This window comes from Culex pipiens, chromosome 1 (genome assembly GCF_016801865.2).
Source record: "Culex pipiens pallens isolate TS chromosome 1, TS_CPP_V2, whole genome shotgun sequence".
Classification (NCBI taxonomy): Eukaryota; Metazoa; Arthropoda; class Insecta; order Diptera; family Culicidae; genus Culex; species Culex pipiens.
Window position 1 is genome coordinate 134965192 of NC_068937.1, and position 16123 is coordinate 134981314.

The 16123-nt window shown below is 42.3% G+C and overlaps 1 protein-coding gene across 1 annotated transcript; it reads left to right on the forward strand.

Annotated features, from left to right (window-relative positions):
- The first annotated feature begins 113 nt into the window (after positions 1-113).
- LOC120418363 (BTB/POZ domain-containing protein 7) lies at positions 114-15145 on the forward strand. The gene is made up of 3 exons (XM_039580723.2): positions 114-1048; positions 9436-12346; positions 12945-15145. The coding sequence occupies exons 2-3, from the start codon at positions 9455-9457 to the stop codon at positions 13254-13256; spliced, it is 3204 nt and encodes a 1067-aa protein (XP_039436657.1). The 5' UTR covers positions 114-1048; positions 9436-9454; the 3' UTR covers positions 13257-15145.
- The last annotated feature ends 978 nt before the right edge of the window (positions 15146-16123 follow it).

The window sequence follows — 16123 nt, forward strand, 5'->3', positions numbered from 1 at the left end:
CAAAAACAAATCGCGAGAGAGAGTGCTCTCTCTCCGCGGCTGTTGGATCGCCATCGCACGCACACATGGGCGCGCACAGAAGAGAAAATTCTTCTTTTTTCCTCTCGCGCGCCTGAGTCGTGTCAAAAAACTTGAAAATATAAATTTTTCCCTTCAACCTGGGGTCGGTCGGTCGGAGTCGCGGTCGCGCAAAGTTTTCCTCGAAAGTGGTGCGCTGGGCGTGCGTTGGGGTCCGAAAGCAGGTGCAAGTGGTGCCCGGGAGTCGTGGGCGTACGGTGCGTCCCGAGTTGGCCGGAAGCGTCCCGGGGCAGGACCCGAAAAGTGGCTTTTTCCATCCGCCCCCGAGTGGAGGATCCAAGTTGGCCACACAGTGATTATTAAGGTGGCTCCCTCTGCTGCTGCTGCTGCTGTTTGATGCATGGTGGTGTATGTGTCATGTGTTTTCTGTAGATGGCAGCAGGGTTGCTTGGATGAAAGCGTGTAGGATTGGGGAGCAGCTGCGTCTGTGTGCGTCCGATCTCTTCTCCAGCGGAGGAGCTAGAGTTGAGCTGAAAGGCACTGTAAGAGCTCCGCTGATGGCGTAGAAGAAGGTCTCTGGCTGGCTAAAAATGTAAACATGGCCGAATGACAAGAAGAGCCCCCGAAAGACGACGTCGATTCGGATGGACGAACGGAAGTTATCCAAGAGTGCTTTGTGCTGCCTCGGAATGGTGGATGCTATTGTGATTGGGATGGACGAAAACCTAGTAGGCTGCTGCTAGTTTGGGTTTAGTGGGCTGGATTAGTGCTACTGGAGGGCTAACTGGATCGCGAAGCTTCGACTCGCTGGAGAGAGATCGTCTATTGTGCAATATTGTTACCGCATAGCGGATTCCTAGCCTAGAGCAATCCGAAAACCAAGTGTTTCAAGCGTTGGGTTCCACACAAATAGTCTAAGGAATAGGAGAGAAGATCTACATGACCACAGCCTACTGTGCACATTAGGGCCGCGCACAATTTTCGCAAAGCTCCAGCTTGGGCCCCAAAATGGTTCTTCATTTGTATTCAGGTAAGTTTTTGCAACGGTCCATCGCAAAACTGCCCCCTTCCGGAGATTTCCGGAGGCGTGGAAGACCTTCGGGGTCGTTTTTTCTTTCCCTTAATTTATCTGAAAGGCTTGCTTTGGGTACCACCCTCTTCCCCTCGCTGGAAAACCCCTCCCTCCCCCCCCCCTCTCCCTTACTCTGCTCGCACTTTCTCTCGTTTCTTCCCCGTCTCTCTCACACTTACGCGCCTCAACTTCTGCAAACCGCGCTCTTCACCTCCCAGTGTCTGTTTTTTGGCACACTCACAACACTCCCCGATCGAAACTATTGATTAGATTAGAATATGTGTGTACTGCAAACACACACACACGCTCGGGGTTTTCCCTTTTTTCCTTCATTCCGATACATTCGCACACACGCACATCAATTACCCCAATGAAACAGCTTTTTCTTTATTTGCCAATAATGATGCTGTTATTGTGCTTGTTTTGATGTCCACCTACATGTCCACACCTTGGAGAAAAAAAAAACAACAAAAATAATGCTCTTTTCATCGGAAGTCGAGCAATATTTTAGTGCTTTGACCTCCATATCGGCTTCTGTTGTTGTTGTTGTTGATGTTGATAACTTCCGTTTTCCGTTTTTGCATTTTTCTTTTTCTCCACCTCATATCCTCACCGCTTGGACAACAAAGGGAAGCAGCAGGCACACCTTGCGCTTTTGATCCACCTTGCGTCGTTAATAATTTTGTGCTTCTCCTTTTTCATGCTTGGCAGAGGGTCCTTTTCAAATTGTCCTCTTTCCAAAATGGAGAATCTTCAAAATTATTTAAATTTAGACGATTTAATCCAATTGCATCAGTGACTGCAGCGGAGCACCCCATAAGAAAGCTACAAGTTTGTATGACTGTAAGGTTGACATCCATCAAAAACAGCTTGACGTTGGGTCAACTTTCTGCAACCGGGCGTTTGTCAAAAGTGACAGTAACGGATTGCAACGAATCTTGAACGTTGAATCAAAAACGACTTCAAAATTATGTTGCCGAAAAACTTTTTCGCTTCTTGGAATTTTGGTTTCGGCTCGAGGACGATCCAGATCCATACACACTTCCAATTAGCTGCGCTGCTCGGAAAACTCCGTCAATTAATTTGTTCGCTGCTGCTGCTGCTGATGATGAGGAGAGGATCTTAAAATCTTACTTTGCAAAGGAGCTACTCCTTCTGACCATCCAAAGCCGACAAAAAAGCGGCAACACGAACCGGTAGCAGATAGCAGCAGCAGCAAATGGGACGTTCCTTCCAGGAAAAAACCGAAAAAAAGCGATGAGCCATCTCTGACGTGACGTGACGTCAGTCGAACCGATTTTTCCTTGGATGAGCAATTTTTTTTAGCTCGGAGGGAAATTCAAATTTTGGTTGGATCCTCTCGGTGAGAAGGGGAGAAAGAGCACAAATCTTGAAAAAGTGAAAATCAAGCATTCCTCACATTTATATAACTTTTGACATCTCTTGACAGTGTCCCCAGATTGACTAATAACCATCTTTCAATTACAGTGGACTCTCTCGTTGTCGATATTGAAGGGACCGTCGAGAGCAGGAGTTATCAAATTATAGAACAAAAAATCCAAGTAATCTATTTGAAGGGACTAAAAAATGTATTGACAGCTGGAGTAATATTGATATCGAGAAGATCGACAGCCAGAGAGTCCACTGTAGTAAAAAAGTCTTGATGAGATCACTTTGAACCAATTTCTGTTTTTAAAATGCCATAAATCTGATTGAAGTGATGATTTCTCAGAGTTGCAAAAAATTCCAAATTTAGCGATTTATATTTTACTATGTAGTTCATGACGCGATTATTCACGTTATTCATGAACACCCAAAAATCTTTTGGACCTTTTCAAAAACAAAACGTTACTTAATCCACCTTTAAGTGGTTGGTGCCTTCCTCACATTCATAAAGTGAATGCACTACACAGCGTATAAATAACACTTACTTTATCAAAATATCTGAGATCCGGCCCTAAAAAATGTGTAGTAAAAACACTTATGTACTGATAACTTTTGATATGGTTGTCAGATTTTCAATGTTTTGGACTCTTTGGAAAGATCTCTTGATTACCCATCCAAAGATAGGTCGCATGGTAGATCCGGACAACGTTTTCATCAAAATATGTGAGATCCGGGCTCTAAAATGTGTATAAAAACACTTAAGTGGTTATAACTTTTGATATGGTTGTCAGATCTTCACCATTATGGGCTCGTTGGAAAGGTCTTTTAAATACCTTTCTAAAAATGTATAGCATGACGGGTTTTCTTACAAAAACCTCCCTTTTTTCAATCTTCCAAAGTCAAGCTAAAATCGTTTTTTTAGCATAACTTTTGAAGTACTTTTCTAAACATCATAATATTAACTAAGGTCTTGTGGGACCCCAAGACGGATCTAATGATTCTGAGTCGATAGGTATACGTGAAGGTGGCTCTACATGTTGATATTACATTAAAAAATTTAACCTAAAAAATGTGTAATTTTACATCTTTTCTGTGTAATTCAATGTTTCCTCGTAAATTGTACAAAAACTATGAATAACAGAAGATTAACTAAATACCCCTTGCTTGACATTTTATTTTCAAAGCGAGGCCATAAAAATTATTCGTTCAAAAAAAGAAAAATGCTTGTTTGAACCCCAACGAATGCTTCAAGAACCGAAATACTTTGATTAGATTGGTCAAAGACTAAAGGTCCAATACTGCCGTTCTACGCATAATTGTCCCATGTTAAAAAAAGGGCAACTGAGTAAAACGCGATTGAAATTTTTAGACCGATTTTTGTGTTTCTACGCATAATTGTTCCGAGGGTCCCAATTAACCCTATGTGTCCCTAATCACCCCAGTTAGCAGTTTATCACTCTTTGTTGTTGTCTTCTTGCAATACAAATGCTTCGTAAATCTAATGATTCCGTGCATGAAAATACTTGGTGGGACAATTATGCGTAGAAGTTCAACGATGGAACAAACAGACGTGGTGTTGTTTTTAATAAGTTTCTGAACAAACTACTAGATTTTATGTGTTTTTCTTAAAGTATACGACCAACTAAACTTAAAAATGTTTAAAAGTCAAAATCTTCCAAAAATGACATGGGACAATTATGCGTAGAACGGAAGAATACCAAAAGGTCGAAAGAATCCTCATACAAATCAACTAATCTTTCTGAAACCGGTTCCCCTGACGATCCGGATAGTGGCCTCCCTGAGGACAATATATAGGCAAAGAGCCATTTTGTATTCTCAAATAGCTTGCTCATTGAAAAATATTAAGTTTGAGCCGACGCATGACGTGTTTTGAACAAAACATGCAAATGGCCATTATTACAGGTTCCCTGAGGGATCTCCTGGGAGGTTCCGAAAGTGGCCAGAATTGAAGATTCTTTAAATAATGTATCCGAAAAGCATATTCAAGACTCATCTCGGCTAAAATGGCACGCATTGAAAATAGTGGCTTTTTGACACGGTTCCAAAAAATCCGGAACATCTCCGGTGGCCATGAACCAATACCTTGTTCCAGTACATATTCAAAAACTAGAATAATTTTCCTTTCAAATGCTCATCAAAATCGGTTAAATTTTCGAACAGTTATGAGCATTTGAATTTTGACAAAAATTTGCCTGTCCCGATCATTTTGTCCAAGATCGAAAGTGAACAAAATGTTGAATGCCAAAAGGGATGAATGTTGAAAATTTCAAATTTGAGGGCTACGTGCTACGTGGTTTATGCACGATCTCTTAACACAAATATATTTTGGTTTCAGTAAAATTTGTGCTATTTTTTGCATTATTTTAAACATGATAAGTTCTTTAAATAGTTTTATAAGCTATTTTGTTGTTGTAAATTCCAAATGTTTTTAATTTATTTTTAAAAGAGACAAAAGCTAGATTTGAACATATACATATTTTATTTAAAAAAAATTTCAAAATAATTTCTTGAGCTTTTTTTTAAATGGTCCTATAAACATATGAAACTCAATAGCTTATACTGCCCCTGATCGCATAAATGTCCCATATGCATTTTCATCGATTTCGAGTTAATGATGCAGTTTGGTTCAAAATTGTGTGCTCTTTCGAAAGAGCCTATAACATCCAGTACTTTGTTCTTGAAATCAGGAGGAAATTCAGTTTTTTCGCGAAAACTTAACACGTAGCCTTATGTATGGGAAAAACTTCAAATGCGTTTTTCTCAGCTTGCTGTTTTTGCATATGGGACATTTATGCGAACATGGGCAGTATAGGACCTTAAAAAAAACTCTAGATTCTGTGATATTTTTGTGGGTTTTCTTTTCATTTTTTCAAACATGAGCAGTTCTTAAAAATGTTTAAAGAGAAAAGTCTTATTTTAAACATATTTTAAATAACGCCGTTTTGACACCAGCAAAATCTTAAAAAAGTCGTCGTGTACCTGATTTCCTTTCCTTAAATAATAGTTTTAAATTATTCTTCCAATAGAATGTTTTCTTAGAAACTTATTTGCAATTGTCAACAATATATATTTTTGCAATTCCGTCGTGAAACTACTTACTTTTCCTGTCATTCTTGAACGATGAAATAGCCTACTTTTCTGTACCAAAAAAATAACAGAATCGAATAGCAACACTTTTCAAAATAAATGCTGAAAAGTTCTACTTTTCAGCACTGAAATGGGTGCTGAAAAGTTGAACTTTTCAGCACTTGTTTCGAAAAGTAACACTTTTCAACATTTTTTTGATTTAAACGATTTATTGACAAAATACATGAAAATTCGACTTAAAATTTCACTCAATGGGTGTTTTTCGAAATTGCAAAAAATGTTGTATGGAACTCGTTGCAAAACTTGATTTTTTCAGCACTCGTCGTATTTATCCAACTCGGTGAACCTCGTTGGATAAATGTACGACTCGTGCTGAAAAAATCCTCTTTTTGCAACTTGTTGCATAAACTACTATTTTGTGTTTAATAAGCCGTAGCAAATATTTTTCATCATTGAATGGAAAATTAACTTGTCAGTTTGTAGCTAAGTATTTCAAAGGAAATTGTATTTTCCAACTTCTTCGAAATATCATCATCTTTTCTAGCTATTTGAAAAATTGAAATCCTAATCCACAACTCCCCCAGCAAATCTGAACTTTCTACCCACAAAAGTCGGCCAAATTTCATCCATTTTTATTTTGGCATTACTTTCCATCCCGACGAATAAAAAAATCCCTGTTCCAATCGGCATCACGGAACCTCCGTCAGCTGTTGGCATTCCCATGGCATCGTCGTCCTGAATCCTTTCCTTTTCCCCCCCTTCTCGTTCCGTTCCGTTCCGTTTCTGCATGATTCTCTAATTAATTCACCTTTTGTCGTCCTGGTCGCCTCATCATCATCCTCGTCAAAACTAGAGTCCCTTTTCTCGTGTTTTACAACAGTTCTAGTTAGTTAGCAGGCAGGCAGGTTCGTTAGTTAGTCTGCCAACCAACCAACCAGTCACAGTAATCGAATTAATGTGGCCCAGTTCCCTACATTATTGGCTTTTAAATCCGCTTTTCCGCTCCCGTTGGCACACTCGCTCTGACTCTGGGGTTTTTGTATCGCGAGATTGCATCCTCGGCGGAATTATTTTTTTCTCGAAATGAAAAAAAAAAGTTAAACTATGGGATTTTCGGTTCATGTTGTTAACCTTTGACCGACATTCGACGATATCTTTTTTTTTTTTTTTATTTTTGAATCGTCTATTGCAAAAACGTTGGTAAAATTTCAGCTCTTTTTTGAGCTTTCAAGCACTGAATTTCCAAATATTTAACTTGTACCATGTAAATATGTCCAATTCAAAGAATCATCTCTGCGGTGAACTTTAAGCAGTAGGCCTGGCCGCTTTATCGTTTGGGATGTTACAATGCATTGGAATGCAATGAAGCACTACAAATGTGACCTAAGGCAATCTCCTCTTTGTAAAGGTTTGATTAGATTAGATTAGACTACACACTAGGGTGGTTCAAATTTGACTTTTGAGCTTGATTGGCATCAAAATGAAAAAAGCTTTAATTCACAACGATAAAGATCATTTTTTTTTTGCAATTTCGCTGTGAAACTCTCAACTTTTCCTGTCCTTCTGGAGAAACGAAACGGCCTATGTTTCCTTACCAAAAATAACAGAATGGAAAATTAATACCATTCAACACCAGTGCTGAAAAGTTGAAATGGGTGCTGAAATGTTGAACTTTTCAACACTAGTATCAAAAAGTAACATTTTTCAATATTTTTTTGTTTTGAACGGTGAATTGACTAAAACCATGAATGTTTGACATAAAATTCCACTCGAAAAGCGTTTTTCGGAATTTTTTAAAAAAATGTAAGCAACTCGTTGCAAAACTTGATTTTTTCAGCACTCGACTTATTTATCCAACTCGGAAACCTCGTTGGATAAATGTACAACTCGTGCTGAAAAAATCTTCTTATTGCAACTTGTTGCATAAACTACTATTTCCAGCACAATGACACTTTGTACCATCACAAACGGATTTTTGAAACAATTTTGAAAAATTAACTTGGAGACCATTCTTGACAGAAAGTATCTTGCTTGACAGCTCGTGTCAAGGGGTCCATAGTTGATCCATCGTAAAATTCTGTCTTGTATTTTTTTTTGTATAAAATAAAAAAGATGAGAAATTGTTTTTATGCGCTGTACATAAAAATTAAGACAGGGACAACTTGTCAAATCTTCAGAATACTACCGAAAACCGGTTTCAAGAAGAGCAATCATGATGTTTACTACCAATTGTTTGTTGAATTTTACCGAAAAGCAGTTGAAAATCGGTAAAATCTCACCGAATTCGGTAAAAAACCTTTCGAAGCAGACAAAACACTTAACATTTAAATTTGCGTTGGACTCATGACAAATTCAGCCCAAAAAATCTTTTTGCACTCTCGGCAATCAAAGGTTAAGCCCAACTAGTACCAAATGAAAGGGCTCGCGGAAACTTTGCACCACGCGATGACTCCAACTCGTTCGTTGTTTTGGACCATTTTTTTTTTCGCTGAGGTTCGCAAAAGTCAGCCACTGGCGTAAGTGAGGGAGGAGAGAGAGTGAGGAAATAATAAGAAGAAATAGGAGAACTGGAGCCGAGCGGGCTTTATCCTTGAATTTCATGTGCATCGCTCGGTCGTTTCTTTTTCTCTACTCTGTATAGTACATCGACTATCTAGCCACCCCCTCTGCTCAAGCTCCCCCAACTCGACGGTCTTCGTCGCACTTCCTCCTGGCCATAAAGCACGACCACCACCAGCAGAAATAGTATTCGTCAATCGGAAGGATTTTAGTGCACGATTGAGGAAGAGGAAAGTCGAACAGCTGAAACAGCTGAAACAAGTTGATTGTGGACAAATTCAGATTTCAGAGATAATATGTTTAATGAAATCTTGAATTTTATGTTTTTTTTTATTTGTTAAGGAAAAAAGGAATTGAAGAGTATTAAAACAAATACACTCAACCCCCGGTGGTTGGTCACTTTTTCGTTTGACACTTTTTTAGTTTGTACCCCGTTGGTTGGTCAAAGTCAAACTAAAAAGTTACGAACTGTCACCTTTTACACGGCGCTCGCGCACACTATCAAAGAAACGTTTGATAGTGTGTGTGAACTCCGTGTAAAAAGGGTGTCAAACTAAAAAGTGACCCCGTTCGTTTGACATCAGTTGGTGTCAAACCATCGGGGTTTGAGTGTAGCCTTTTTTTTTCAAAACATTGAATAACTCTTTTGGAAATCTCTTTCATGTAATTCTGTATGGTCACTAATCATCACTAGAGATAACAGTATTGAAAAGTGTTTTTGGAATCACACAAAATGTTGTATGCAAAACTCGATTTTTTCAGCACTCGGCGTATCCATCCAACTTGGCAGACTGAAAAAACATCATTTTGTATCAACTGTTATTTTTATCTTAGAAACTAATGTTTTAACATTCTGTTTATTGAAGGGGATTGAACAAAAGTCAGCTTGCTTAAAAACTTGAAAAAAAGTTGGCACCCCTGCCCACATCAACTTTATAAAACTATCGGGAATGACTTCTACCCCCATCCCCGGAAACAACTCTTTCCTTTTTTATTTCGCCGACAATTTCCACCACCGCGACCACTTCGGTTTACCTTGTCCCACTTTTCGTTTCCTCCCGCACACACACTGCGATGCCATTAGCCGTGTCATTTGACATTGACCGCTCTCTTCTTCTTTTTTTTCCTCTGCGCGTCCACTTCCGCCATCTCCCCACCATCCAAGAGGGCGGGACAAAAAAAAAAAAGACACAAACTTTATATCAATTGACAGCTCTCTGCCTAATTCCGGTTCCGCACTTCCGGTTCGTTTCTCATGACCTACTTTTCTTTTTCTGTTTCGTTTCTTCCAGATCAACCGCTAGCCGGAAAATGAATCTCGGTCTATGGGGATGCTTGGTGCCCTGTGGACTGCAATACTGGTGCGAGAGTAAAAGCGATACATGCATTACGGAGATGGGGGCGACGGCGTCTACTGATTGCCCCGGAGCGGGAGGAGGCGGTGGGTCCACCGGAGGCGTTCCGGGTTTGACGGGAGCGATAACGACGGCGGGGGCAGGTGCTACGACCACCACGACGCCCTTGACCGGGTTGGGACCGTACGGGCCGGTTGGGGGACCGGGCGTGATTGTCCGCGAGCGGCGGAAAAAGGTGACCGGATTTGCGACGTTGAAGAAAAAGTTGATCCGGCGGCGTCGCTCATCGAAGGCGTGCGACCATGGCCGGGTTCTGCGCGAGTTCGTGTCCAGCTGGAGTCCGATGGAGCTGTCGGCCCTGCTGGAAGAGTACGAGTCGTTGGCCGCGTTGAAGGATCTGTCGGTGCAGGCAGAGCTGGCCCGGCCACCGGCGACCACCTTCAAGCAGGACTTGGCCAGCCTGTACGACTACAAACACTGCACCGACTGTGATTTGGTGTTTCGGGGAACCGTATTTCCGGTGCACCGTGCACTACTGTCCGCACGATGTCCGTACTTCCGGGACCTGCTGGCCGGCTGTCCGGGTTACGGCGCACGGATCTGTCTGGAACTGCGCTCCTCACCGGTGGACGTTCCGATGTTTTCGTCGCTGCTGAGATATCTGTATACAGGAGATTTATGTACACACGATCCGACCATAGATGTAAGTCTGCTACGTAGATTAGGAGAGGACTTTGGTACGCCGAATCCGCTGGAGAATGACCTGCGTTACCTGCTGGAGACGGGCGATTACGCCGATGCCGCCATAGTGTTCACCTCGGAGGGCGGTGACTACCATCGACCCGATTCCGGCAGTTCCGAGTACGGTTTCCGGCCAAAGCTCGAACTGCCCTGCCACAAAGCGATCCTCAGCGCGCGATCGCCGTTCTTCAAGAACATGATCCAGCGGCGGATACGCAACGTCAACGAGGAACATCAGCTGCACGGCACGGACCGATCGCTGCACGTGCCCACGCGGATCGTCCTGGACGAGAGCGTCATTCCGAAGCGGTATGCCCGAGTTCTGCTGCACGCCATCTATCTGGACACCGTCGATCTGTCGTTGATCTTGCGAGGCAACGGGTGTGGCGTTGGCGCTGGAAGTCTCGGCGAGGTTCAGGCACTCACGCACACAGGCCGTACGAGGCCATCACCGCTCGAGGAAGCAATGGAGCTGTATCAGATCGGACGCTTCCTCGAGCTGGACATTCTCGCCCAGGGTTGCGAAGATCTGATCCTGGAGTGGCTCTCGCTGGACACGTTGGCCACCGTCCTGCGCTGGGGCGGCCAACCGCACGGATCGGCTTGGGTTTATCGTCAAGCTTGCCACTATTTGCGCGAGGAGTTCTCGGCCATCGTGGGATCACCGGTGCTGTTCCAGCTGGACAAGTCCCAGATTATCGAAGCCCTTCAAAACAACTTCTTGCAGGCGTCCGAGCTGGAAGTGCTACAGGCTGTGCTAAAATGGGGCGAGCAGGAACTCATCCGACGGATGGAAGATCGCGAGCCGAACCTGCTGAGCCACACGGCCCATTCGGTGACCCGCAAGGGCATCAAGAAGCGAGACCTGAGTGACGTAGAACTACGCGAAATTCTGTCGGAACTGTTGCCACACGTTCGCATGGACCACGTGCTGCCACCGAGCAACGAGATCCTGAATCAAGCGATCCGACGCGGTCTGGTCAGCACTCCACCGTCGCACATGATCGGCGATGATCGCGAAAGTCTGCGGATCAACGCGTGGATCCGAGGTGGCAAGAATCACGGCCTGTTCGTGCGACCTCGTCTCTTTATGCCGTACTACGAAGAGGTTAAAGTGCTCCTCGAGGACCACATCGCGTCGCAGCAGGTCGAAATGCTGCGGATGCGACGATCACGCCACATGCCGGACATTCCGGACACGCTGTACATGGTTTCCCGATTGAACAGCAACGCCAGCGGGAACATTGGCACAGGAAATGGAGCGGCGGGTGTGGATGTAGTCGCTGCGGCTGCCGCTTCCATCCCAGCTCCGGACGCCGCCGCCATGGAGGCCATGCAAAAGCGGGAACAAAAGCTGCGGCAGGTGCCGAGCTGTCAACGAGCGCTCACGCTACCACTGTCGAGTCGGCACGAAATCAACCGACAGATCCGGCTACGCGTCGTGCGCGAGTTCAACTTCCCCGACGAGGTCGCTGAACTGCTGGAGAACTCCAACTGCTACTGCCTGGACGCCGGAGACGGTTCCACACCCAAGGCCCAGGACGGAGTGGGCAGTTTGCGCGCGAGCAATCAATCACTGGACGAGGACACAACTCCGCCACCCTCGCCGGCCCTTCCAAGCGATATTATTCCTCAAAACGTTGGCTGCTACGGCGTCGGTGGACGCGGCAACATGACATTCCCTCGACAGCAGGCAGCTTCGTCACAGATGCTACCCTCGCAGCCAGGCATGGGACATTCCGGAGCGGGAGCGCTGCACGTGCCACAGGGTGGCATCGGTGGCATGCTCGGCCCGAGTCCCAGCATCATCGGAACCCATCGACGGCAGGAGCTGCCCTCGTTGATCCCCGGCGGAGATGTGGTCGCGTATCGACTGTCTGCCCCGGCCGGAGATCATCACGGTGGGGTTGGGGGAGGTGCCGAAGGTGGTGGCGGAGCGTGCTCCGAGGGACACCTGTCGGACATTATGCCCGACGTGGCCATGGCCACGGCCTCGCTCGGCACGCTACAGCTGGGAGAAATGCCCGAGAGTCTGCATCTGGATCTGGGCGACGGACCAAGTCACATGATCGGCGCTGCAGCCGCCATGGGGTTGCACAATCTGCAGGTGAGTTCGATTCCTTAAAGAAATCGGTTTGACCTTGTTGGATCCGTCTTCTCGCGGTCCAGCACACAAGAACCAGACGTTCACGGACATAAACTTTACTAGAACTAACAAACGAACGACCTCATTTATTTACGACCAACGAAAGAATCAACAAAACATTGTCCAATGTCCCATGTGATTTGTTGACATTTTTCGGCACCCTTCAAAACCAAACAAATTTGTTGCCGGATCTTTTCCGGAAGAGATCCGGAAAAAGATCCGGCAGCAACTTTGTACTCATTTGACGTTTGCGGAGTATGCCGAAAATATTGCAAAAAAAAAACAATAGCAACACTTTAAAATGACAGAACACATCTATGCGCTGTAACGGCATCAACCAATGACAGCTACACTCAAAGTCAAAAGTATCCTTTTTTCAAGTTCACCCGTCGTCACCCTTTTAAAAGGGTATCGAAATTGTATTGATTTTGACATACCCTTTTGAAAGGGTGACGTCGGGTGAACTTGAAAAAGGGATAGAAAGTATCCTTTTGAAGGATAATTCTGATTTTGAGTGTATACAACACACCCCAACTCAAATGTCCTTTCCATCTTGCAGCATCATCGAATGGCGACGCCCTCGCCGAGCAACTTTCACCACTACATGACCCGTGGCCATCCGGTGGCGCCTCCGTCCGTGGCGGCGGCGGCGGCCGGCTCGATGCTGGACCGTGGCGATGGCCCTAGCGGATTGGGGCGCAACGTCGGTAGCGGCGGCGGCATAGGAGGAAGCCTTGGAGGGCTGGGCCCTGGCGGAGGGGGAGGAGGAGGGGGACCCGGCGGGCGGTCCAACTCGCCGTACACGTTACACCGTTCCGGGCCGAGTCCGGGCCTGCCGCACAGCTCATATCATACCGGGCCCCGGTTATAGAGACGGCTGCAAGTATTCCCCGACAGGCGCCAGCTGTTCAGTCTGCCTTTCTGAGCAGGAGGTTCAAGTGTGTGAGTGAGAGGGTGTGTAAGAGCGAGAGAGAACGCGAATGTTTAGTTAATCGAATTAACTAAATTAAAAAAAATATACAGCAACAAAAGAAAAAAAAATAGTAGCAGTGAAACAAAAAATACAAACTAATACACGAGAAAAAAGAATTACAGCAAATACATAGATATTTGAATTAAGAGTTAAGTATTTCATTAATAACAACAACAAAAAATACAGCAAGTAAACCTACTCGACAAGGATATGAAAGTAATAATAGTACTATAAAAAAAACAAAAACACAAACACGACACACAACACAAACAAAAATAGCGAAAAGAAAACTAAACAAAAAACAAAACAAGTAAGAATAATAATCGAAGACTTTTATATTTTACGAATAACACAAACTAAACAAAACAAGAAAGGAACCCACTGAAGAAAAAAACAAAAAAGGAAATGTGTTGAATAGAAGAGGAGAAAAAAAAGAGAGTGGGACGCAAAGAAAACAAACTCCGGCTTGTGTCTGTAAACAACGTAGTGGTCAATCGAACATATTTTTTTGTATTCGTTATCTTTCACGTGCGAAAGAGCGAGAGGACTGACTGAACGTGAATGTGCGTGACTTTGTTTGTGTGTGAAATTTACTGTGTTATGTTTAGAAAGTAGGCGGTGCCTTTCATATTTATTTTTCTCTGTTACTTTTTAGCAGACTCTTACTCTTTAAACATCTTTTATTTTTTGTCGTCGTATTAAGATAAAGTTTTATCGCTATTTATTGATATTTTTTCATGCTCCCTGTTTTTATAATAGGCAATTTTCATAATTTTTTAAAAGCCCTTAGTTTTATTAGCAGTTTTTGTGCGAAAGAATGTTTTTTTTTAAACTTTGTTCACTTTCAAAGAGTGTGCACGAAGAAGCGAGTGTGATGAAACAAATTTCATGTTTTCGAATATTCGTCAGAAAAGGAAAGAAGGTAAAAAAAACTCGTAAACAACAAAACTGTATCGTACGTGTATGTAAAAATGACTATTCTATAATCGAGTAACGTTTCATCAATCCACAGAAGATTTGCGAAGGGGAAATCCAACACAATTTAAGAAGATCGAATACTAATTAGAAAAACAAGAGCGATGTGTACAGTGAGGAAGGGAGAAGGCAGCAAATTCCAACCCAGAGGCTCAGGCATGCAAAATCTAGAGAAAGAAAAATGTGAGAAACGATAATAACCAGTGGAAATTTAATCCCAATTAAAAGGGGAAGAAACAAAATCAAGAAATGCTTCAGTTGTGTCTCAATTCGAATAGAAATGTTCTCATTTGTGAAACGAAAACCTTTCAAAATTAAAGTCTTTTTCAAGATTTCTGTTGAATCAACAAATATGACAAAACCAAAAAAGAAAAACTCACACACACAAAAAACAAACAAAAAAAGAAAAGCTGCCAATCGCTGAAACTCGTGCGAAGTTACACACAAACATAAACCGAATCGAATAAAACTTGTGTAAAAAAATTAATACTACCGAAGAGTGGATCAAGCATGTCGACAAACAATAGAGGAAGAGAGATGCAAAACAAGTAAAAGAATAAAACTGTGGGAAACAAAAGTTGGTGTGTTGTGAGCGGCGGGAGACAAAGGAAAGGAAGATGAGCGATAAAATCACATAGAATGAAACAAAACAAAAAAAAAATCACGGAGAAAGTCGTACATACAATATAATTACCATATTAAAAATGGAAACAAAACAAAAACACATAATAATTATTAATAACAATTAGTGAAAAAAAAAAAACAACAAAGAAAAGAAGGAAACAAGCAAAAAAATCTTAACTGATGGAACAGTCGAACAAAGAAAAAAAGAAAAACAATGCAACATAACTTGCGTAGGAAGAAAAATCGGAAATGAGAAGGTGAAATGAGGTAGGAGATGGAAATATCAGAAATAAAAAGATTATTTTAAAACTTAAATTCACTTGGTGTTTAGAAATTATTTTAAGACGTCCGAAACTAATTTTTGAACCACTTTCTGGATTCATCACTGGAGAAGTTCGCTAGCTTAAACTCGGTAGACACTAGCCGAACATAAAGCCCGCATCTAGTTTGTTGCTGACACAAATTTTGAAAAATATTTGCAACGGTCTAACTTAAAATTTCAAAATTCTAAAATTACTTATTTTGAAATTAAAAAATTACAAAAAACTGAAATTTCAAATTTTTAAGTCATTTTGAAATTTGAAGATTTTAAAATGGAAAAAAATTGGAAGTTTGAAAATAAAAAATAAGGATTAAAATTTGAAAAATAATTATAATATTAAACTTTAAACACAAAAATCCAAATATTTAAAAATTTTAATTTTTTTTTAATTTCAGGATTTTTTAAAATTTGTATACCGTCATCAGGGGTGACATTGGGTCTGTGGGATGAAATTAGGTCATACAAATTCCAGCATTTTTGTATGACCCAATCTCACCCCTAGACCCAATGTCACCCCTGATGACGGTACTTTAGAATTTTAAGTTGATTGTATTTTGAATACTTATTTTTTTGAAGTTTTTATCCTATTTTTAAATTTAAATTTTTTTAAATTTAAAATTTTTAATTAAAAAAATCAAATTATTCGCCTTGGCGTTCTCGATTGTGAGATTCCTACTCGAAACTAGGTGTCCGAAGGCTTCATTGTTGAGGCAATTGCAAACCTCTTTTTACACCTAAGCTTCCATCCACCCCGGGATTCGAACTGTCGACCTTTGGATTCTTAGTCCAACTGCCTACCAGCGACTCCACCGAGACAGGACCCAGGGAGACGTCACCTACACCT